General features: G+C 38.5%; 1 protein-coding gene across 3 annotated transcripts in view; it reads left to right on the top strand.

Moving 5' to 3' along the window:
• map3k15 (mitogen-activated protein kinase kinase kinase 15) overlaps positions 1–25,255 on the top strand; it is a 78,256-nt gene that overhangs the window by 23,228 nt on the left and 29,773 nt on the right. For 2 of the 3 annotated variants that reach the window (XM_012956991.3, XM_012956990.3), the window contains exons 2-7: positions 5,635–5,774; positions 6,562–6,585; positions 12,093–12,286; positions 14,679–14,847; positions 16,053–16,159; positions 22,019–22,189. In XM_012956991.3, coding sequence (XP_012812445.1) covers positions 5,635–5,774; positions 6,562–6,585; positions 12,093–12,286; positions 14,679–14,847; positions 16,053–16,159; positions 22,019–22,189 — 805 coding nt within the window. 3 annotated transcript variants of the gene reach the window in all.

Here is a 25,255-nt window from a genome sequence, read left to right on the forward strand (position 1 = left end):
AAGTTACCGCAACACTCCTCTCTCCTGTGTAAATTAATCAATTACTCCATTGTAAACCTGAAAGCAGGCTCCACTTTTTCGGATTTGGTCAAACCCCTGAATCCTTTGTAAAGGATTTGGCTGAATACCAAACTAAATCCAAATTCTAATTAGCATATGCTAATTAGATTTAGGAGGGGGTAAATTTCGCTGCGCGCGTAGTGTTTACGTGACAAAAAGTCATGTGATTTTTAGGATTCGGTCAGCCAGAACCGTGGATTCGGCCAAATCTTGGGCAAATACTGAATGGTATCTTGGATTCAGTGTATCCCTAATGGTAATACCTTGTATAATACTTAAAAAAAAACTATTTAGTTAGTTTGGGAGGGGAATGCAATGAATTGTGTAAATGGGAAAGAAATCCACCTCTGAACAAAACTTTTGCACATATTTAATGCTAGTAAAAGACCTGTTATCCAGAAAGCTCAAGACCAGGGGTTTTCTGAATAAGATATCTTTCCTAAAAGAATAATTTATATGTTAAATAAACCCAACCAGGTCAGACTGGGGGTGCAGGGCCCACCGAGGCTGCCGCCCCAGGGGTCCCCGTCACCTGCCCAACCCCCTCCCCCAATTGCACTTAGATCAAAATTCCTTTCAGCAAATCGGGGAGGGAAATCTGCAGCCTGGGGAGCTCCAGTGGGGATGGACCCCTGCTGGGCCAGTCCAACCCTGAACCCAACAGGATTGTTTTGCCTCCAACAAGGATTAATTTTAGCTTGGTTGGGATTAAGTACACGTATGGAACCTGTTCCAGAATGCTTAGGATTGGGGGCTTTCTGAATAAAGAGTCTTTCAGTAATTCGGATCTCCATACCATACGTCTAATAAAAAAAAATCATTTGAACATTAATTAAACGCAGTACTATTGTTTTGCCACCAAAAAGGATTAATTATATATTAGTTGGGATCAAGAACTTTTCTATGGAAAAAAAAATAAATGTGCCCCCACCTGCTCCTTTTTATAATAGCCATGGTGCCAGCCTGTAAGGGGACACAACTGATTTTTGCTCAAAAATGTGAAAGTGTGCATTTCCGTCCCACTGTGTGTGCTCACAAGCTGATGTTGTACCTGTCAGTGCACTTACAAGATGAACAGCCCTGTGTGAGTGCCACTAGCTTAAAAGGCAATTTGAACTCACCATTGAGTTTGAGTGCTGTATGCAGGCCATGAATCTTGTGTGTGTGTGTGTATATATATATATATATATATATAGCGAACCCAGGGTGGCACTCTGCTTCAGCTCTTAGCTCGGGTGCAAGGTAAATGATTTAAATATCCAAAAAAAGACCAGCAACCAAAAACAATCAATTGTGTATTAAAAACGCATGAACAGCCAACGTTATGTTTCGGTCCCCATCGGGACCTTTCTCAAGGTCTGATTGTTTTTGGAATATAACTCGGTGTTGCTGGTCTTTTTTGTATATATATATATATATATATATATATATATATATATATATATATATATATATATATATATATATATATATATATATATATATATATATATATATATATATATATAAAATTTTTTATTTTTTTTGTTATTATACAAGTAATGTATTGTACAATAATAAAAATAAATCATCATCTTTGGACTCTTGCAATTTAACATTTGTTGTGATTTCTGCTTACTTGCCAATGATATTGCATGCCTGATATAGCATATCCAGCAGCATAGGAGCTCTGTCATTCTTTTACCTTTAGCACATGAATATGTTGAGCACCACTTGCTATTGGGTTTATGTCTCAACTGCCACAGTACAGTGCAAGTTATTCATTAATGTATGTAAAATTAAGCATGCACTGATGCTTCTTTTGCTACTTTTTTGGAAGACAAGTGCGACTCTTTAGTCTGATAAGATAGATGAATTACACATAAGTGCAGATACTGACACAAGGGAACCCAAGAATTACCATCAGTCTGTAAATGGGGTGCCAATGCTGTTATTAGTGCCGTGTAGGAGAAGTGACACCGTTCGAACCCAAATGCACAGGGCAAAGTCTGCACTGCAGGAATTACAAGAATGGACACAGTTTGCATCTGTATTGGTCCATCACACACCATTAGCATGCACCCACAAATACTGGAATAAAATTAAAAAAAAAAGTGAACTTTGCATAGGTGTACTTACATGTACTTACATGCATAGTGTACTTACGTTTGCACTTTACTGTAGATGTATGAGGGCTTTTATGCATGCACAGTCTAGTTCAGATCCCCCCCACAGACATTAGGTTTTAGATCCGAGCAATCACTTGGCCATTCCAAGTTGCATGTTCACTTTCAGTCCGTTTGACAGGTCTCACATTATCCTCAAGCACATTCGGGAACAATAAAAAATTCATATTGTATTCTGTGACGGTGAGCTGCTGTGGCCCTGGTTTTGCACAGCAGACCCAAATTATAACTTTTCCTCCACCATGCTTTTATGATTGGTAGTAGGTTCTTCTGGTAAAAGCTGTCTTTAGCCAAATATATCTTCTGGTAATGTGGCCTGTGCCTAGGGCAGCAGCTTTAATAAAAATTCCCCCCGCATGCCATTGGACAATTGAGGCATAATAATAGAGCTTAGGGGGCCCTCAGCATGGCCAAGATGAAATCAATGTTTTATAATAATACTCTGCTACAAACTACAGAATTTAATTTCTGAACACTTATTACCTTTAGTGCATCACTTATGTTAGATGCTAGTGCTCAGCAATCCCAGACTGCTCTATGGCCAATACGGTGTGCTGTTGTTGTCTGCCCCTAAGTAACTGCTTTAGGGCAACAGGAACAGGACTACCAAACTAATGCTTTTCCTGCTTGTGTCTCTGATCAGCTCCTCTGCAATATTATCATGAACTTTGTTTCTTTTGAAAGGAATTGGGTGTGGGAGAGGGAGTTTTCATTCAACTAAAATTGTTTCAGCAACAATAAATTTCTTTCTGCCAAGTTGTTCAGTAATGACAAGGGTGGCTGGAAAGAAGTGTGGAATATTGCAGAAAAGAATGTGACTTAAGTTGCCCATGTTGTGAAGCAGATTTTGGCATTTGTTGGATTCTTGGGGTCTTTTGTATCCCTCATACCCCTTATTGTTAAATCAGTAGAGCCTTCTGAGATTTTCAGCACAACACTGGGCCCTGGGAGTGTCCAACTCAAGCCCACGCTAGAAATTACAAGCAGCTGTATCACTGAAAATAATTTATTTTTTCTTAACATTCTTAAACTTCCCAGGCATGCACACAGTCAGCATCAAAGGGAACAGTCCCCTTGCACAATTATGATGTGATTATGATGCGCAGGGGAAATCCTTCTTAAAGGAGTGCCATTTTCTTATTTTTTATTTGCTCACAATGCCTTTCCCTTTTCTTTGTTGCTGTGTTTCTGCAGGTCTTTGCACTCTAAAACCGTAAAACTGTATTTGCATGGAAAGAGTGACTTGTTTGGTCACCAGGTAATAGGCCCAATCTGGCCAATACAAATATTCATGGGATTTGGTATGACCTATACCTCTTTGATAATGGGAGACTGACTGGAGCCAAAGGGGTAGAACTATCAGGATACACACAGAAACACACACACACGTTACTTACTGGCAGTCCCAAGTTCTTTGCTTTGCAAAAGGCCGGCATATGATGATACACAGTAACAGAACATCACTGCAACATAGATAGATATTAGTCCCTAATGTGCTCTTTCTCAACCTGAAACCAACCTGACACAGAACACTTTCACTACTTATATACCCATGCCCACCTACTCAGTGGAAGGGCCAGGGTAAGCATGTATATATAAACAATGGCTGTCAGAAGGAAGGAAGGTGTGCTGTCCTCATGTGTGCAGTGGGACTGAGGATAGAGCTTAGCCGAGTGCAGAATCCTGTGGGTTTCAGTTTACACAGCACTAACAGACAGGCAGTATGGGGCAGTGTGCCTCTTTGTTCAAAGTGAGTACAGTGAATAGGGTGATGAACATATTTTTTGCATGTTTCCAAAAACATACAGTCAGGTTAATTGGTTCCTAATGTAACTGGCCCATGTGTGCCAGCAGACAGGGACCTCAAACCTTTGCACTGTAGCAAGGATGAATGTGAATAAAGAAACAGTATTTGTAAAGCACTTTGTTACATATACCCACAATGTAAAATGGAAATAAATGACACAGGTAGAAGTCCCAAAAAATAGCCATTCCTGGTAAATCCCTTTATGGGGGCCCTATCCCGTATAGTCCAAGGCTCCCAGCAGCTGCACGATATACTGTTGTACTCTGTGCTTTAAAAAACATTTATCTTGAATAAAATACATATGTTGACCATAAAAATGCTGTTTACTTCTGATTCATACACTTAGCCTGGCCCATAGATAAAGATGAAGTGCCCCAGGTAAGGCTTAGTTGCCCGCAATAGATCTCTTTGAGAGACACTGGCATGCCGAAGGGATGCAATGACTTTTCCACCGGCGACTGAACTTCTCCGTTGGACACCAGCCTAAAGGTGGCCATACATGGGTAGATTTAAGCTGCCGATTCAAGTCCTTCAGGCCAATTTTTTTGACATTACTGGATCTTATAGTGTATGGCCACCTTAAAGGTGGCAACCTTCCATGTGATGCTAAATAGTTAATGGGGCTTTGTGTTAGCAATGTTTTTAGATATCTGCTTCTGGTAATGGTAATGGATGGGGGCTTCATTTGCTTACTCAACAAATCAGTAAATCTCTTTTAATCAGTACATCACTGACTAAGTAATGAAAACAAATTTTTGATAGGTTTCTATGGATTATTTCTGTAAGGCAATTTTTCTCAGTTTTAGTAAATAAATGCATTGAGTTCGACAGCTCCAAGTCTCTGGATTTTTCTCATGCCCCTGTAGCGTGGGAGAGAAAAACTGGTCATCTGTTGATTTCAGGAGATTTATCAGATAACAGTTTCTCTCTGCTTCTACTTATATAAAGGCTGTGAAAAAGAAGGGGAAACAAGTATATGCTATTATATACTTGAAGGAATTTTGCTTTGAGGGACTTATTTTCTTCATTCATCATTATACACATCTTTATTATTAATTGTTATTCTTAGCAACTTTTCAGCTGGTCTTCACTTTTTTTTTTTCTTTCTTTGTTGTTTTTAAATTATTTGCCTTCTTCTGTCCTTCCCAGCTTTCAACAGAAGCCAAGAAACAATTGTTATTACTTTCTGTTCAACCTCTCTTCTGTTTGCATTCCAGTCTTTTCTTCAGACTACTGCCTGGTTGCTAAGGTAAATTGGACCCTAGCAACCAGATAGCTGCTGAAATTCTAAACAGGAGAGCTGCTGAACAAAAACTAAAGTTAATCTAAAGGTGAACTCCCCTTTTAAAATGAACACCGGCCATCATGTTCTCCAGAATACACAAATTTTGTGTATTTTAAGACATAACATGGGCTGTGGGATTATCATAATTCCTTCAACTATAACTATGGGTAGTAACAGCAAAAAAGCTGCATTAATTTTTTTTTTCTGTGGTAGGAATCAATTTCTACTGAACTAGGCATGGCATCTTTGCTTTAATGATTACCACAAAAGCTTTCCTATGCATTATTATTTTAAATCTTTCTTTTCCTTCCTTGCAGATGTTGCTGTTGTGGATATGAGTGATGTGGGAAGGCAGCCTTCTCTTTTCTACCACCTTGGAGTGCGAGAAAGCTTTGACATGGCAAATAATGTTATCATTTATCATGATACTGACCCTGATACCTCTCTCTCTCTAAAGGTAAATGTCTCATGAACGCTGTTTTTGGTGTGTATCCAATATTGCTGATAAAAATGTGTATTAAACGGTATGCAAATACAAACATTTTGACAGTAGCAGAGACATACCCTGACCCTCATGTACTAACATAGGTGTAATTTGCAAAAGTGCAATAACCTATAGCAACCAATATGCTTTGTCATACAGGGGCCTAATTGGTTTCTCTATATCAGTGCAAAAGTTCTGCCAATATGCTATATGAATATATACCATTGACTGGAGTCATGTGTGAATGTGCTTTATAGCTGCCTTTCTTCATCAGGCCCCTTAAAGGGCACATAAACTTAAGGGGTTAGAGTTAATGTTCTCGCTGTCTTATCCTGGGTCATTGTTTAGGGAGAGTAGAAAGAGCATAATCCTTGCTTTCCTAGAAAATGATTGGCTCAGATATTAGATTAGATATTTTTAATGGATACATCAGAGATAGCCAGCCTCTGCAGCCCTCCGGCTGTTAGTTGGAACTCAGTTCCCACAGAACAGTAAACACTGATGGATGTCAGTGGAATTCTGGGAATTGTAGTTCAGCAACAGGTTGGGGGATATCTGATTTGTGTATTTTCCAGGGTTTTTGTCTAACTCTGGCCTAGAATTTCTGGGAACTAGAGAACAGGATGTGCATAGCTACCATAAAACAGTGTATATAAAGAAGTTAAAATATGTCCTCTATTTTTATTGTAATCAGATCTCATTAGCAATAAATTTCAGTGAGTGTTGAGCCTTTTTTTTTTGTTCTTTTTCTCTATTTTAGGACATGGTGTCCCAGAAAAACACAGTAAGTATGTCTTTATTGGTATCTGATATTAAAGGCAGCATTAATCCAATGGATTCCAATATTTAATATTTGAACCATTACAAGTCTTATCTGGGTTTTTGGGATATGGAAGGTTTTACACTGCACATGCACCATCATGTATTCCTTATTAATTCTTAGGCTAATGTCACACGTGGTGTTTGGCGTATATTTTCAGCAAGCCGAAAATCACTTCTACCATACGCTCCTACCTGTACCTACACCCAAGCGAATGCCGAAGATATGAAGTCTCGCGTTTTTTGGTGGATATCGGTGCAGGCACAGGAATGAGCGTATGGCATTATTTTCGGCAAGCGATTTTCAGCTTGCCGAAAATATACGCCAAACGCTGCGTCTGACATTAGCCTTATGGGGCGAAGATTTATAATTTAAAATTCCACCATGGTTTAAATTATCATAGCACCTGGTCAGGATCTCCTCCTTGTTCTCCCACTGTTACTGCCTCCAACCCTACAACCTGAATGTAAGGAAAGCTCATGTAATTAAAGTGGTTTTTTACCTTTGAATTAACTTTTAGTATGATGTAGACATTGATATTCTGAGGCAATTTGCAGTTGGTCTTCATTTATAATTTATCTTTTTTCAGTTCTTTAGCTTTTCCTTTAGCAGCTTTCCGGTTTGGTACTTTAGCAGCTATTTGGTTGCTAGGGTATTTACCAGGAGAACCAGGAATATGAATAGGATATGTTCTGACTAGAAATATAAGTAATAAAAAATAAAATTGTTGCCTAACAGAGCAACAGAGTTCTTGGCTGCAGGGATCAGTGACCCCTTTTTGAAAGAGTCAGAAGAGAAAGGCAAATGATTAAAAAACTGTAAAAAAAAATAAATAATAAAAACCAATTGGAAAGTTGCTTAGAATTTGTCGTTCTATAACATACTAAAAGATAACTTGAAGGGGTTCACCTTTAAATGAACTTTTAGTATAATGTAGAGAGTGATATTCGAAGACAATTTGCAATTGGTTATCATTTTTTATTATTTGTAGTTTTTGAAATATTTAGAATTAAATGTAGCAGCTCTCCAGTTTAGAATTTCAGCAGCTATATGGTTGATAGGGTCCAGATTACCCTAGCAAACAGGCAGTGATTTGAATAAGAGACTGAAATATGAATACAAGGTGAGTAATAAGTAAGTAATAAATACAAGGTAAGTAATAAAACCTAACAGTAACAAAATTGTAGCCACACAGAGAAATAGTTTGGCTAAAAGCTAGAAAAAGGCAAATAATTCAAAAACTAAAACCAAAACAAATAAATAAGACCAATTGAAAAGTTGTTTAGAATGTCTATTTACCCTGTGTGCAGTGTCTTCCCCACATAAATTTTGGTGCAGGCCTATGACAAGACATAAACCACCCATTTGGGGTAATAACCCACGGAGCGGTTCAGTGATCCCCCGATAGATCTCAGCTATTGAAAAGGCTCTGAAAAGGCTTTCCACCGGCAACATTGCCCTTTGCATGGCTTCGTTTTCCAATGATGCACAAAGTTGTCTGCTTCAGATTACCAAACTGATGCAAAGGGCTTTCCACCAGCCAAAATGGTTTGTTGCCCAGCGGAGATCTATCGTGGGTGACTGAACCGATCCTTGGGTTCTTACCCTTATTCTTGAATTGTTATCCAGGAGGCAAAGAGCTTGCAGAATAACTTTTCAGAAGCCTGGTATTTTCTTTGAAGGGTAACTCGCTATATTTTTTTTTTCCTGGCTAGTTTCTGCTGTCTTTACTAGCCTGATTATGGTGGACAACAATATGTCCCATTAACTCTGAACCCTATGCTACATGTGCAAGATCTGGAACACTGCAGTTTGCTCAGGTTCTGCTATGGTTATCTCAGCCTTTATGAATTGGTATAATTTGGTGTAATTTAATGTAATCATTTGTGATGGTCAGTGAGAGGGAGAACGAATACTATAACTAATAAAAAATGAAGCAGGAGCTGGGCTCTCTGCGATGTGCAATTAGATGGGGAAAGGAAGCAACAAATCATGCTGTGATCTCTATGACATGATCATGAGGTTATCATTTGACGTATTTATGCATGAAGGGAGTGATAGTTGCACAGGTCATTAGCCTCCTCCAAACAAAGTAATAACATTCTTCATTTAATTTGTTAGCCCCCAGTCAGTGCTTTATTTGAGCAAGGTTTTTTTTTTTTTCTAAATACTGGGAGTTTTCTTCCCATGATGAGGAAGACTGCAAGCAGCCGAGCATGTCACAGAATTTTAATTAGTTGCCCTATGTTCCCACAGTGAAAATAAACATGCGCTGTCCTGTAAAAACTGGATTTTTAAGCCATTTCTTATACTGCATGCCCAGAGAGCAGCCATATTGCTTAGAAAACCTGCAATATCCAGGTGCTAGTGCAATGTAAGCAGAGTTTTACTACTTCCCATCAGTCTCAGCAAGCAGTTGATGGTTTGAGTTTAGATGCCTCTGCATAAAAATGAAAATGAATGCCCCACTTATTTTTTGCCCACATTCTTTATCAAAAAGCCTAGTTCTTTTAGGACACAAAGTCTAAGCAGCAAGCACAATAACCACAATTTAAAATGCCAGTGATTGTTGCATACAGGGGTAGTGGCAGAGATTGGGCTTGGGAAGCCAAAATTGCAGATTGTTGGGAACACTTCCATGCTAGATCCTCACTGAGATGCCTGTGATGGGAGAAAATGGCTAATGGGAATGTGGTAGAGATTGTTGTATTGTGGGAATGTGGCAAATAAATACAATCTCTCATAGGTTGTCATGTTAGGGGGGAAATGATAGATATATATATTGCCACCCTGGTGGGAAAGGCACTGTACTAAGATTTCTGTATTAGAGAAATATGTCAAAGAAGACTGAATTGGGGTAAAATTTAGAGAAATAGCAAGGAGAAGGAAAAATAGCAGAGACATTTTAAAAAAACAAAAACATGGGGGCATGTCATAGTGGTCAAGTTTGCTTGGATTGACTATTGTCCCTATAAAGAATGGTCTACTAAAAGCAAACCAAAGTGACAATGACCAAACAAAACATCGAAACAAAAGAACAACCCCAGGTTTATAGAGCATTTTATTTACATCTCTAGTGCAACGCTGTTTCTTTGGCATGCAGGGAATTTAATGGCAGTGCATGCATCCAATCATCACCCACTTTGCTGAAGAGCAACAAGCTTTGTGTTGTAACGGAGTGACTTCAGATGGACGTTGTGAGCAATGGGAGCCCTGTAACTTAATGGAAAGTGCTATTCACTGAATTGTGCTATTTTGTTAAGCACCCCAGTACATGTAATCACTAACCTTGGTCTCTGGACTTGCGCCCGTCTTTGATGAAAAACAAGCATTACTTGCGGACTATAGTATAATCTATTATGTTCCTATACTGCGCTTGAACCAACTTGCAATGTTACTCTACTGTTTATGTGAATGGTTACACACAGACAGCTGCAGGGTACTCCTTGGAGCTCTGAATATGGCAGTACTCAGAGAAAAAATAACCATAAGTCAATGTGTTTTTCACTGACCTGGGGTCCTGGGTTAGCCGTTATATTATATGTTTTCCCTGACCTTTACACTGTAGGTGGTGATTCAGTGACTCTCAGTGGTGGGCAGCAAACATCACGTATTGTACAGCGCTGCGGAATATGTTGTCGTATTATAATTATAAATAAATGTTAATAATTAACTAAAACATACATTTTGCTTTGGTTGACACATTATTTTTAGCTTGGTAGCAAAAAACATCAAGGTAGCAAATTTAGTATTCACAAACTCGATGCACTTTCTTATAGTTGTGCTTAGTGCCACACCTTCCTGCTTCAAATCAAGCACTGCACCTATTGATGCAGGCAGCAGGGGAACAATGGAGCTACCACCTTGGTTCCAGTTCCCAGGTTTGCTTCATGCCGTACATCAATAGGTACAGTGCAGTTGCGTCTAAAGGAATGGGCATACCTGTCACCCTCACACTGTAAATGACATTGAGTGGACTTGGACAACTTTCGGCACAATTTTGTCAGATCCGCGACAAAGTGTAATTAGGATGCTTTGTTGTACCTGAAATTGGTTAAGTAAATCCTCTAATGCACCATGGGGCTAGAAATACTTCACTTGATTGCTGTGCATTTCATCAGGTTTTAATATGACATTGTATTTACAAAGCAGCAGCATAATCCCCAGTGCTCAACAATGGAGTAGTGATCCATACGTGCATGGCAATGGTAATGAACTCCATTGGTAAGATGCAGCTCCTGAGGTGGAACTACAAAGAAAAGCAGACCCTGCATTTGCAAAGGGGCCTAGTAAGGCCCCAATAAATGAGCAATTTCGATAGGTCTTGGTAGATTTGGTCAAGTTAGCTATATTAGGGGTCCTAAAATGAATGTGCTGTGGGGCCCAGTAACATCTAGTTACACCACTGTGCAGCTTCTAGGAATGCTAGGAAGTCAGGAACATGTTAACTGAGAAAAAGACTTCAGTTGAAAGATTAATTCTAGAAGGTACTGGAATTGGCAATACAGTATCATAATTGGGGTTTCTAGTACCTCACGTAAAATTTCCAAATGGCTGAACATCCTTAAGTATACCATTATTCTTTATTTCTATTATCATTCTTTATTTTCTCTCTACTTCATGACTGTTCATTCTGCATAAATGGGCATACCAAAAGCATCTTAATCCTGGAAGGACCAAACACCATTCAGCAGTAAGTGGTGGCTATTATTAGTCAGGTATTTCTGGGCAGGAGCCACATGGCAATGTCTGTGCAAAGTAGCCCTTTCTTTACTGAAAGTTACCTAACTGTTGCCATGTGCATAATTGGACTAGAAAAGGCAAGCAAAGTGCTGGATAGAATTTTCATCTTCTCATTAGCTGTGTTTCAGGCACAGGTTACAAATGTATTTATAGAAAACTTTGCATTCCTTTTGTATGTTTTCCTTTTTTTTTTATAATGAGGGTTCTACCTATGATTGCTTATTCACAACCATAAAAACAAACACTGTAACAGTCTGTTTTCACTGTGCTCAATGCACTTATTAGGCCCCATAACACCACCTTCAGAATCTCTCATCATTGCTGTATTCCAAGTGTTTCTTTTGCGGTACCATGACGTCACTGAAGATGTCACAATGTGGGAGCCTACAGTCTAAGTCTTACAGGTGTGAACAAGGTTTTACCAGTGAGAACAAGGTTTTAAAGGTGTGGACAATGCAGGGTTTTAAATATGTGAACATTGCAGGGGATTACAGATGACAACAAGGTGTGAACAATGCAGGGACCAGTTAATCTCAGTACTAATACTATTTTAAAGCTTACACAAAGATAAGCAGCTACTCTGGAGGTGTTTATCGCTTTGCACGAAATAATGTATGTGTGCTTGTGTCCCCCAGTCAATATGGTGTGTGTCATTTTATTCATTATAATTGTGTCTTTTGTCACCGTGAAAATTTGTTATTAAGCTTTTGTCAATTGTTTCATTGCAGGCCTCTAGTGGTAACTATTACTTTATCTCATACATTTTGACGCCATGTGGGGATTATTTTTGTTGTGAAACTGATGCCCAGCGGCGAGCCTCCGAGTACATGCAACCAAACTGGGACAACCTCCTGGGACCTCTGTGTGTTCCTCTAGTGGACAAGTTCATAAGCCTACTGAAGGATATCCATGTAACATCATGGTAAATTGTTGCACTATTAGAATATACATCCATGAAATATTCTTTTGTGTCTTTTTCCTAGGGTGGTGAGTGGGTTTACAAACCCTAAACCTGCACTAAAAACTGATTATAAAGATATAATATATAATGATTTTAAGTTTAATTTTTAGTATGGTATAGAAAGGCTAATTCAAAGCAGCTTTTAATTGGTCGTGATTATTTTTTTTTTGTAGTTTTTTAATTATTTGCATCCTGCTTTTAACTGTTTGCAGCTTTCAAATGGGGGTAACTGACCCCACGTCCAAAAAAACTATTTATATATAAGTTGGTAATTTCGACCATAGCAACCAGAAAGTTGCTGAAACACCAAATTGGAGAGATGCTGAACAAAAACTAAAATAATAAAAAAAAAAAAAAAAACTACAAATAATAAAAAATGAAGATCAATTGCAAATTGTCTAAGAATATTACTTTCTACATCATACTAAAAGTTAACTCAGAAGCGAACAACCCCTTGATGTGTAGCAGTTGTACCCAGTATTACGGAAAACCTTCCTTACATACCAACATATACAATACAACGCCCTAGGTTAGCACTTCTTTAGACCAAAACACTGCACACTTTTATTAAAAACATCTCTCAATGTTTATTCCAATGGGACTCAAGGGTTAAAAAAAAAAAAAGTTAGTATGACCCACAGATCACATATCTTATGTGTTACATAACTCTGGATCAGCAGATTTTTGGAGTAGGCACTCAATATACCATAACGTCTATGAAGATTCTCATTCATCCAGTGGCTTCTTCAGTTCCTGAAGCGTTTTCAAGAAAAACTCAAAAAAAGTCCAGTTGTTTTAGACTTAATTCTTCTAGATACAATATACCATAACATTTTCCTTTTGTTTTCCTCTGAAAAGTATCAGTTTTTAATTAGTTATTTATTAGGGTATTTTGGAAGTAATAAACAGAAATTCATCACAGGCCTTGAAGGTATATTAATATTGCTAGTATAAATAAAGTGTTGGGAAATACTTTGTGGCATACCTTTTGAGAAACACTATGTGGCATACCTATTAAAATGTAGAGCTATAGGATTAAGGCAAGGGCCAGACAGGTGATAGTTTTACCCAGCAAGTGTCTTTAATGACACCATCCTTTCTGAGGACACCACTCATTCTTTTGGTTTGAGGAACGCTGCAGGGCACTTTAAGAGACCTTTACATTGGTGCCTTGAGTCTCTTGGTAGGGTCCAACCTAAAGGTAGTTGATTAGTATTATCATCCGAGGGCACTCTGCAGCAACTTATTTCAAGCATGCCTTAGAAACGTGAAATGAGAGAGCTCCCTGAGATTTTCCAGAAATAATTTGCTTGTATCATTTGATGGAACAGAGCTCAATGTAAATGGCTAATGGAAAGATCTTCTTCCACGTCAATGGGCTAGAATAAATAGTGACCATTTAAATACACAGTGTTGTGTTCCTTTTCTGCATATTTATATTTAGAAGTTAGAGTGGCTACGTAGCTTCCCTTACAAAACTTGTTCTCTTTTCATGCTCAGTTTCTAGTTTAATGCTGTTGAGTATTAAAAAAATAAAGCAGGCCCCCTATTGTATGGAAATATGTACATTTGAAATACCTTGCCTCATGATTTTCCAGTCGTGGACCTTGTATGATATGTGTATATATGATGCTTTTATCATAAAGTCAGTGTGTTCTGGATTATTAAATATAACTGAGTTGCTCAGAACTACCATATGGCAAATCACACAAATTGATGTAGTAAGCAGTGTAACAAATTAAAGCAAGGGTCAAGCACGTCATTAACAACAGATTTTTAATTTTGGGATTAATTTGCTCTGAAGATCTAGCATACATTTTATCATGGAGATCAGAGAGATCAAGGAAAACTCTATCTGCTTAGCTGCCTAATTATGAGACTTAAATAAATACAGGAAATACAAGATTTCAGCAATAGAACGACCTTGTCATTAAGTTGCATTTTATTTTCATCTGTATTATAGTTTTTAATAAACAGAGCAAACTAAAAAAAAAACTTGATTTAAGCAGATTAGTTCAGTCTTTTTTTTCCCAAGTCACCCGAGTCAACTTTGGGCGACTGAAGCAATGCTTATACCATCTCAACGGAAATTTACATTCTTGCCGGTGGGATGGTATGTCGCCCGTGATAAATCTTTACTATTGCGGGCGACTAATCTCCCTGTGTGCTACTGCCCTCAGAAGTTTTATCATTTGAATGGAGATACAGAACATTCAAATCTGAGAATGCTTTGGCAGTGTCAGCGCAACAAACCATGAGATGTGGCACCTTGAGGGAGGCCTTTGAACTACTGTATTGCAGTAGTGATCAGCTTATTAGGAAAGATAATGGAGGTCTTTTATTCCACTCTTAGTGCCTACAACAAGGAGACCCTACTTAGTGACATCAGAAAGGCAAGAGAAAAGTACCAAGGGGATGAACTCGCCAAGGAACTGGCCCGTCTAAAATTACGCATGGACAACACAGAAGTCCTTACTCCAGATATAGTAATTAACCTGCTGCTGTCATACAGAGACATTCAAGTAAGAACTATAGCTTTCAAAACCTTAATAACATGACTGTATCATTATGACTAAACTCATTATAATAAAGTAACGTGAATTTCATTTTTTTGTTATGGTATTTTTATGCTTTTTATTGTAATCAATTTCTTTAATTTCGACTAATCTCCCCGTGTATCCCTGCCCTTAAGGTATGGGGGTCCAAATTAAAGGAAACCCCCTGGTCTCAAGCATTCCAGATATCATACCTGTATTCACAAATGCTGTCTGAAACAAGTTTGCTTGTGCTTTGGGGTAATTTCCATCTAAATGTGGATTATTCATTTCACTTATAGACATAGTGAAAGATAGAATACTATAGTTATCTAATACTTTTTAAAATAAAATGTTTAAATGTCCTTAAAACACAGGCCAAACACTTCTTAAAACACTGGCCAGACTTGACTACAATACTTTATTTTCAAAGCATAATTGGGTCTGAGCTTAACCCTCAGTTTTACTGTATTTGTTTCTAGTGTTTATAAAGGCAACTCCGGCTGCACACCTCAAAGGCCAGCCATGATAGAAATGATCCACTGTCATTTGTATGTAAGACTAGCAAATCATCTAGAGCAGAGGTACCCATGAGCCACATTCAAATGTAAATACAGCTGGGGAGCAACAAAAGCATAAAAAAGTACCCGTGGGTGCCAAATAAAGGCTGTTATTGGCTATTTAGTAGCCCCTGTGTGGACTGGAGGCCTACAGAAGGCATTACACTAGGTTTTTATACAGCCAAACTTGCCTCCAAGCCAGAAATTCAAAAATAAGCACCTGCTTTGAGGCTACTGGTAGCTAAATCCAAGGGGTTGGTGAGCAGCATGTTGTTCATGAACCAAAGGTTGGAGATCACTGATTTAGAGACTCTTCAGGGAATGTCATGCAGTATTTTTGGCAGGGAATATACAGGTAGCTAGACATGGCTGTAACTGCCACACACATAGTTAATTGCTTCAGTGGTGGTGTTTACTTTTCCCTGGATACTTGGCTTGACATCTCTGTAGAAGTTAAAATAAAAAAATTAGGAATGTGTGCTCTGAGCCTGTTACTATAAGCAACTGATGTGTGGCTTAATAAAAGACTATTAGCTTTTTTTTAGAAAGTGTGTGTGCATGTTCCTTATTTGCCTTACATGCAATATAGTTTTGCCTGATTCTAATATAGTATTTATTGTGTTTCATTTTTAGGACTATGATGCCATGGTTCGGTTGGTGGAAACGCTAGAAATGCTGCCAACTTGTGACTTAGCGGATCAGCATAATATCAAGTTCCATTATGCTTTTGCTCTAAATAGGTAAGTAACATTATCATAGAGAGTTAAAGATCACCACACCACCCACAGCCATATGCAATAAGGGGAAGACCTAGGTGTAAGGCCAAGGGCACAATGCATGTATGGTCTGCTTCTCTCTGCCTGCGTTTTGCACACAGGCGAAGAGAATTTAATTTGCTATCTACGAGTGTAAATCTGCTGACAGGCATGGCGCCGGCCTAAGTGCAGCTACATGGAGCGGATATTAGCACGAAAATGCATTAAATGCACCACTGTGTGTGGACCCTAGGGACCTTGAGTGTAAGCTACACAAATCTGCTTCTGCTTTTGAAATATACAAAGTAATAAAAATAATGAGGGATTCAGTAAGTTGTTGTTATTTTAGTAAATAGTTGAACTCAAAGCACATAACAAAGAACTTTCTGCAGAGGTGGAAGCCTGTTCGACAAGACTTGAACCGAGTAAGTGGCTCAGCAAGAGAGGCTGAATTTCTGACACTGGCAAGGGAGCAGCTGGGTAACAGCATTAATAAAGTAATGCACAAAAGCACAGAGAAGCTCTTTGCAGAGATAAAGGCCTGTGGGTAAACAAGATGTACCTACAACGGTCTAGCAAATGAAGCTGTGTCCCTGACATTGACAGGGGAGCAGCTGCATAACAAAAATGGTCAAATAATGATCATAACAGTTTGTATTTATATAAATGTATTTGACTGTCCAGATTCTTCCCAGTGAAATAAATATTTGAATGCTATGTTGGTTAAAGTGAACAAAAAAAAACCTTAACTTATTTTTCAATTATTTTCCAAATTCTCAAGTAATGTAAACAATGTGGGCACTGTACAAACAATAACTTACCCTATCAGTGAGTCAGACAAAAAAAGGCAAAGATTTTCTAGTTGAAGTGCTTCCCCCTCTTCCTTCCACCCCCTCATAAAGGTTGAAGGTTGATCCAAAAATTTGGGTTGAAGTTTTGGGTGCAGCTGTGATGCATACAAATCCAGCGAGTTGGTTTCAAACAAGGGCCTTATTTGCTTAAAAAATGTAATGTGAGCTTATTTCAGTTAACAGATACCTGTTCTATATTAACAGCACTAAGCAGCAGTAATTGCACAACTCAGCTCAACGCTAGTTTATTGGTACAAAACCATGTTCCAGGGTACCCACATTGTTCAGATTCACCGTTTCAGACGTTAATATAAAATAGGGTTTGTTCAGTTCAATGCAATAGTGAATATTTGTCAGTGTTATAGTAAACCTCCAGTCCATCTTCAGACTTCATCTCTGCTTGTCTCAAAAACACTGCGTCTCTGCCCATCACCTTTAAACTGCATCTCTTCCCATGTTTTAAACCATGTGTACGCAGAGGTAATGTTTGCAATGTCTTGTAACCAGTCCTGTGTGCACTTTCATTATTGCCTGCTGTGGTATACCAGACCAGGTCACACTTGATCTTTTGCCCATAGGTAGTTCAGCAACGTGTTTTGTGTGATTGTATAGGGGAGACATTACAGAAGCCAACCCAAAAACTAAAAAATAGTAGCTTGCTAATGGCTTCTGAGGACATGGCTGCTAAAGTATAGGTTTATACCCCATGTTTTCAGCAGCCTATACAAGAAAAGGACATTTGCCACACACCAATAAAAATAGAGTTCACTAATGTACTAGTGCTATCAGATCTAAGAAAATTGAGGGTAGTGATTAGTTTAACTTGTCATTAGACTGATTAGAATCTGAAGTCAGGTTCCAAAAATATGAGATGCTAAAGAGGGTGCATATATCTTTTTTTCCCCCTTTAGTAATATGATCTAATTTAATTTGTTTTATCTAAGCTCTCTTGAATCCTTTTATCAGCAGCTGATGGTGTAAAATACACTGATCTAACAAAGAGCCTGGCACGCACCTGCTAGATCAGCATTCTTTTGTTTTATTCTCTGGCTAAACCGTAATGGAAATCTGCTTGCATAATAAAGTATCACTGGCTTCTAGAACTTGCTAGAAGTCAAGCAAAGTGGATCAAAGCATCATGCCTATATATATAATATTAAGTTCTAATGTCTTAAAGCATTTAACGCCCTAGCAGCCACTGGTCAGCTGTAACCCACTGCTTACAGTTCGAAACATGTTAATGCATATGGTACATTTTGAAGACGGAAAGACAGTTTGTTTAGGGCAGGACTTACAAGATTGACAAGTGAGAACTGATTTTCTGGTAATAAGAAAAAAAAAGCCACAAACCATTAAAATGAAGAATACGATCTATGGCAAATGGTAGTTTGAACATCATTGGTCTCAGGAGGAAATAGTCAGTGTGTCCCTACACACTTTTCGCTGCTTTCCATACAGGTTTTCAAGAAATATGCTATCTAAAGAAGGCATCAGGGCACATTTACTTACCCAGATGCAGTGAGAAAAGTGCAGTTTTAGACTTAATAGCCAATAGCCACACAGTGCTAAATTCCAAAGAGCAAGCTGGAAGGACTGATTTGGTACTGAGTACAATTATACAGAACTGACCGCAAGTACCTTTAATGAAAATGGTTTTAGACACAACTCACTGCAGGAATAATGTGCAGGTTGCCCACTGTGTCTGCTGATGTAAATGAGCCCTATGGTTATAATGGGCAGTCTACTACTCAATGGAGTTTTCCCCCATACAGGCAGATAGGGGCATTTTCACTGCTAATGTTTTCAACTACGTCTGCTTTAGGAAGTGCGTTTCATGTGTAATCGCTATTGGAAGTGGTGACAGATGGAAAGGAACATTTAAAAAAAAAAAAAAAAATTGCCATTAGCCTAAATGCATTTAGCCTTAGAATACCACTGTTTTAATATTGCATTATTTTATAGATACAGCTAGAAATCCCCCAGTTATACCAAATAATATCACATTTAGAGCTTTAAATATTGCTGAAATTACTGGAATGAACTGGCTACAACATTGCTTGCAGAGGGTAAATACAGCAATTCAACATACTTTGGCTTATTACCGGGTACAAAAAATCATAAGCTACTGTGAATACTTAGCACTAAATGTTCCAGATACCTTTTCCTGTGCAACTTGGACTGACTTTTAAGCACAGGAGATGTGTTTGCTTTTCACTTACAAATGCATTTTCCACCATTCATTATTGGATGACCTATGTGAACGGTAAAAGGAAATTTTATTAGTGCAAACTATGAGCTAAATTTCTATTTTATCTAGTCCTGGATATCATTGCAGAGCCACCTTGGCAACAACAGATAATACGTGTCTGTTCTGTGAAATTTCTTAAAAGGGAAGTTGACCTTTATATTAACTTTTAGTGTGGCAGATTTATCAAAATGTGAGCTTTAATAAAGAAAATAGAGCTTAATAAAAAAAAAAACTCACCCATGTTCTATTCATTCATTTATCACATAGTGAGTTCTAAGTTTCACCCATTGATGAATACACTTCTAAAAATCCCAAAGGAAATGAATAGAACATGGGTGAGTTTTCATTTATTAAGCTTTATTTTCTTTAGTGTGTAATAGACTTGCTTTTAGCAACTTTTATAGCTTGAATTCATTCACTATGGTATTTAACTTATCACCTTTCCCTTTTTGCCCTTTTCTAACTAAAAATGCTCTCTGGTTGTTGGAGTCACTGACCTTTAACTAAAAAAAAACTAAATTGTGAGGCTGCAAAGTTTAATCAGTCTATTTTTTTGGTTATCTTTCAATCTGGATTGTAAAGTGAGGACGTGTAATTAAACCCTAGCAACCAGATACCAGTTTACATTCCATGCTAGAGAACTGTGATACAAAAGATTTTCATCCGTAAAACAAATCTGAAAAATAAAAAATTAAGACTAATGGCATAATATCTAAGAATGCTACTGTTGACACAGTAGGTCCTATATTATTATCCTATCATAAAGCAATAAGTGTGCATTTATTTGGAAGGAATGCTTTGCTTGCCAAATAAATAGTATTTTAGATGTCATTTCAGTTCAAGCAAAAGAGGATAGAGTGTTTATAACAAAACCACCAGCCCCACCCCTAATACTGTAACAATACTGTTTGTTGATAAAAATAATCATTTGGGTGTGAAAGAAATACAAGCAATTACAGTGTGCATCCACCTGAGTCAGCTTTTTTGTTTTTGCTTTTTCTGAAAAAGCACACCATTTAAATCCATTAACAACAACTAACACCAGAACCAATTGTGAGAAGGAGAACAAAATGACAAATGCCTTCAGCTTGGACACATTACCTGAATGACAGAACCATAGTGACAGAACCATAAGGAGCTCTTTCCAGGGCTTTAATGTCAGCCCATCATATTCCTTTGTTTGCTTCCATGCACCACAGCCAAGCAGCTTCTTCTCTTGTCTCTTCATCCTCTGAGCCAGTGATTAGGCTCATTATGATCACTAGATAAACACAATGTTGACATGCATTTCACAGAATCCTTAAAGGAGAAGGAAAGGTAAAAACTAAGAAAGCTTTATCAGAAAGGTCTATGCATATACAGCCATAAGCACTCACAGAAATGCTGCACTGAGTACTCTAGCAAAAGAAACAAAGGATTTTTTGTTTCCTTTTTTGTAAACATGTTCTTCAGGTAACTGACTTCCTCTCTCAGAAAGATCCTTCATTCCCTGGGCCAGAGTCTGTGTAGTTCTCTTCTCTCTCCCCTCCCACAAGAATGCTAAGAACTCCCTTCCCCCTCCTTTGTGAGGAATGTGAGCTCTGAGCTACCAATGGCTAGCTGCGAGCAGGAAGCTACTTAAAATGGCAGCTGCTGTCTTAAGCAAACAAAGAAAGCTTCTAGAACTGTTTATTCCGTTATGGTAATGCTTTCTGCAGAATAAATATATTGTTCTAGGTGGCACTAATGTGGTGAATCTATTGGCAATAAAATGCCAAAATGACTTTCCTTCTCCTTTAATTGTGGCAAAATCAAAAGTACTTTATTTCACATATAAAAAGTACTTTTGATTTTACCAGTCAAGGAGTCTTCAAAATGCATGTACACATTGTGTTGATATACTGGACTCTCTTCCCCTGCTACAGGTTGGGGGTGCAGCACCCGAACCATCAATAGAGAGCAGTGAATAATTTAAAACCTGAATGGAACACTAACATGTTTTAAGCAAATGGTTCGGGGTATGGGCACGCAATAACTGGTGAGTGTTAAACTTAAGGCTGAAGTCACACGGTGCTGATTCTGAGCCTGTGGAAAACCGCAGGCTGAGAATCAGCCCCTCCGCTGGCATCAGCCTCCTCATCCACAAAGAAACATTTCAGAGCCGATATCTGCCACCTGGGCCAGGAGCAGGCAAGGTAAAAGGCTGATGCCAGCAGACAGGCATTTTTCTGCAGGCCCAAAATCAACCCCGTGTGGAAATCAGCCTAATATGACTCCACAAGCTAAGAATACTGTTTGTTTAAATATACCAAAGAAGAACCAAAGAAGGGAAATCAACCTTTTAGTTAACAACACATAAACCTTTTATAGTGATTCATTATGATCACTAAACATGGCAAAATTGCTTCTTAGGAAATGTATTACACCATGTGCTTGTGCTTCCTTGTACCTTTCTATAATAGCTATTAAAAAGCCACTAATCTACAGTTTTGCAATGCAAGGTTAATAAGGTTTAATAAACGAACAAAATTGGATGTTGCATTTTTCAATACAGCTAATACCCCTTTTTTAAATTTCCAAATGGAAGAATGTTTGTGACTTTAGACCTTCAAGTGCTCTGTAAACTTGTTTTGTATGATTTCACCATTTTTCATGCTGTACATTCCCTGAAAATTGGTATTCTAGTATTTTTGAGCCAGTAAGTGGAAAAGGCTGAGCAGCACTGGGTTAGTGATTTCGATACTATTGCTTCTGTTTCACTTTTAGGAGGAATAATACAGGGGATCGTGAAAAAGCTCTGCATGTTATGCTTCAGGTGCTGCAGGCTTGTGACCATCCGGCACCGGACATGTTCTGTTTGTGTGGAAGAATTTACAAAGACATGTTCCTTGATTCTGATTACAAGGATACCAAAAGCCGGGATAGTGCCATTGAATGGTATAGTAAGGATAATATTTATTCATTTATAAGCAATGGCCAAACACACTGCATAATTTTTTTATGTAAAATCTTAGCATTACTAATAAATATTAAGAGATAGAAGTACAAAAGGGAAAGACTAAGGGATGACACATCCTCTTCTTAATTGAAATACTGCATAGTTGCAGTTTTACTTGAGGGGGATCGCCTGACCCATACAGACTAACTCTAGGACTTGCATAAAACAGCATACTTGTTTTTATAAGTTTGTGGTTCAAGGGGTACTAAAACCTCATAAGTACTGGCAAGCAGTCCTACGTTTCCTTTCAGATGAATTGTCAATGCCGAACATAATGTGCCCCAAAGTCTGTATCCTACATGTAGTCCACAATTTACTGCCCAATACGCATTCACACACCTTATTGTTTTTACTCATGTTCTATGCAAAGAAAGTGGTAGCTATGACATGGATGGGTCCCACGCTCCCAACTATATGCAACTGGAAAGCCTTAGTAAATAAGCAACTAGAACTTTATAAATTAACATATATCACAAGAGGAGTTCCAGATAAGTATAACAAAATTTGGGGACCATTGATTGATTCATCAGCTATCACCTCTAATTAAATGTACTGCTGTATATTCTGTAATTCTGTAATGCCATCTGACAAATGTACCTTACCTGTTCCTTTCTACCAAACTCTATTGTTATGTATTAATGCAAAAATAAAAACCTTTAAAAAGAAAAGGGGGTACTAAAACCTAAAATTCAATATGGCTAGACATGCCATATTTTATGTATTTAACTGCACCAGCCTAAATGTTCAGCTCTTGTTATCAGTAATGATCCAGGCCTTTAAAGTCATTACATGGGCCCTTCCCATCTTGGGTCTTGAAGCATCAGTGGCTCTGACATTCTCCATGTGCTATGGGCTGAGAAGCAGGGGTCATTGTAAATTACGCAGAAAATGAGGTCTGTCTGTTATATAAGCTGATGCTGCAGGGCTGGTTATTAAATTTTGTTAAAAATTTTGCTGGTTTCAGAGCTGCCATGTTTTAAAAAAAAAAAAAAAAAATATGAATTAATTACTAGTTAGCCTTATATTGTGACTTTTATATTCTATATATACAGTATATTGTGAGCTGGTCCCTAAGCACAGGTAAGGGATTTGGATTTCCACCTGTTCAGAATTTCTTTACCGGCCAGGGTTAGGGGTGGTTCTATAAGAGGGCAGTGATGTCATGACATCAAGGGGGTCATGACGTAGAGAGGGATGAGTTGTGTTGTCAATCTGGAGATTTGGTAAGTATGAAAGCTAGGAGGGGACAAAGGGGAGGTTTGGCGATGGGCTGGGGAAGAATTGCATAGTTATTACAGATTTACCAGCAAGTACATTGCCGGTAAATTTCTAATACTGGCCCCAGCCTTGGCTGATATTGGCAGCATTTCTACCCTACTTCTATTAAAGGCTTTATTTCTTCTTTAAAGAAGCTCTCAATAAGGAAAACGGCAAAAGAGTATAATTGCAATATTGCACTTTTATTTTACTATTGTATAGCTGACCAGTCTCACCAGAAGTTCTGCACTTGTAAAGATGTTTGTTTTGCCTTGATTGGCTAGATCGGTTAAAAACCTTTATCTGTCATTTGCTACTAAGTTGCGCTTTATGGGTTCAGATGTCATTCATGCAGTAGCTGCAAATCCATTTGAGAATATTATGATCCTTAACATGCTTTTTATTATTTGGTTAAAAAAAGTCTTTTGCATTGTTAAAACCCCTCTTCATTTCAATTCAGATTTCAGAGAAAAGCAAACTTAAACAGGTTTAAGGGAAACCAGTTACCTATTTAAGGTGGCCACACACGTGGCGATTTTAGATCTTACAATCTGCCACTAACCGTTCAGGACTGAAACGGCAGATAAGGAGGTAGAAACAATAGGATTTCTACCTCCTTCTGCCGATTCAGCCTTGAAGACAGATTTTGCTCAGGTGCCTTCTATGGCGCCCTATTAAAATCTTTTAACCTGGCCGATCGGCGAGTCGACCGATATCAGCAGCCTCCTACGATATCGGTCGACTTGCCATACACGCATCGAATATCATACGAAACGAGGTTTCGTACGATATTATCGGTGCGTGTATGGCCAGCTTTAGTTTCAGTTTGGTCTGTTTTATAGATTGCCCTCTTTTTTTTTTTTAATGGTGTCTGCACGGTCACCCATAATGGCTCACTGTTTGATCAAGCTGCAGTGGTCTTGGGATCAGTTGCTTTGTGGCCCCACCCACTGAGCAATTTAATAAAAACTGTGGCAAATATTCACAGTTAATTGGCCGAAACAAAAAAACTGTGCCAACTGAAGGCATTAGGGGCCATGTATGTTACAACAGGGTGAAAGTGCTAGAGTGCCCCTTAATGCTCATTTTAGAAGCACTTGTGCCCTGGGTAGGTGGCACTCAGTCTAGCACAGGGAGAGCACAGGGAGAGCACAGCGGCATGAAGTGCAGCTAGCCAGCGCCGGAGTTCTGTTTAGGGTGCCCAGAGGCCACACCCCCATTTTCCGCCTCCCCCACAAGATCGCACATGTGCCTCCTTGTAGCTCATATAGGGAGCACTGGGGACAGGGCAGGCTGAAGTTTTTTGCATGTCCCGTCCCCAGTGCTCCGTATGTGAGCAAATTTTATGTGCGGCTGGCCGGCATGCCGCCTCTAAATTTATACCGCCCTAGGCACAGGCCTTTGTGGCCTTGCCACAAATCCAGGCCTGCAGCTAGCCTTATAGGCAAATGGTAAGGACAGGGCACTGATTCGGGCTAAGCCTCCTGCTACTCCATGACTTGCTCATCTGAATGATGCATTGACTAATGCAGTTAGCACTATACTGGGAAGGTACAGATCTCTGTGCTCTGAAATTGAGAACGGAGGTATGTGGCTGTTTTTTAATAGCACCACCCAGTGCGCCAAGTGCAAAAAAAATGCAGATTGCAGTCTTTTTTTGCACTTTGCGCACTGAGTGGTGCATTGTAAATGAAGCCTATTATCTAGTATATTTTACACTTACTGTGAGATATTTTGAAAAGTTAAAC

The sequence above is a fragment of the Xenopus tropicalis genome, chromosome 2, assembly GCF_000004195.4.
Source record: "Xenopus tropicalis strain Nigerian chromosome 2, UCB_Xtro_10.0, whole genome shotgun sequence".
NCBI lineage: Eukaryota > Metazoa > Chordata > Amphibia > Anura > Pipidae > Xenopus > Xenopus tropicalis.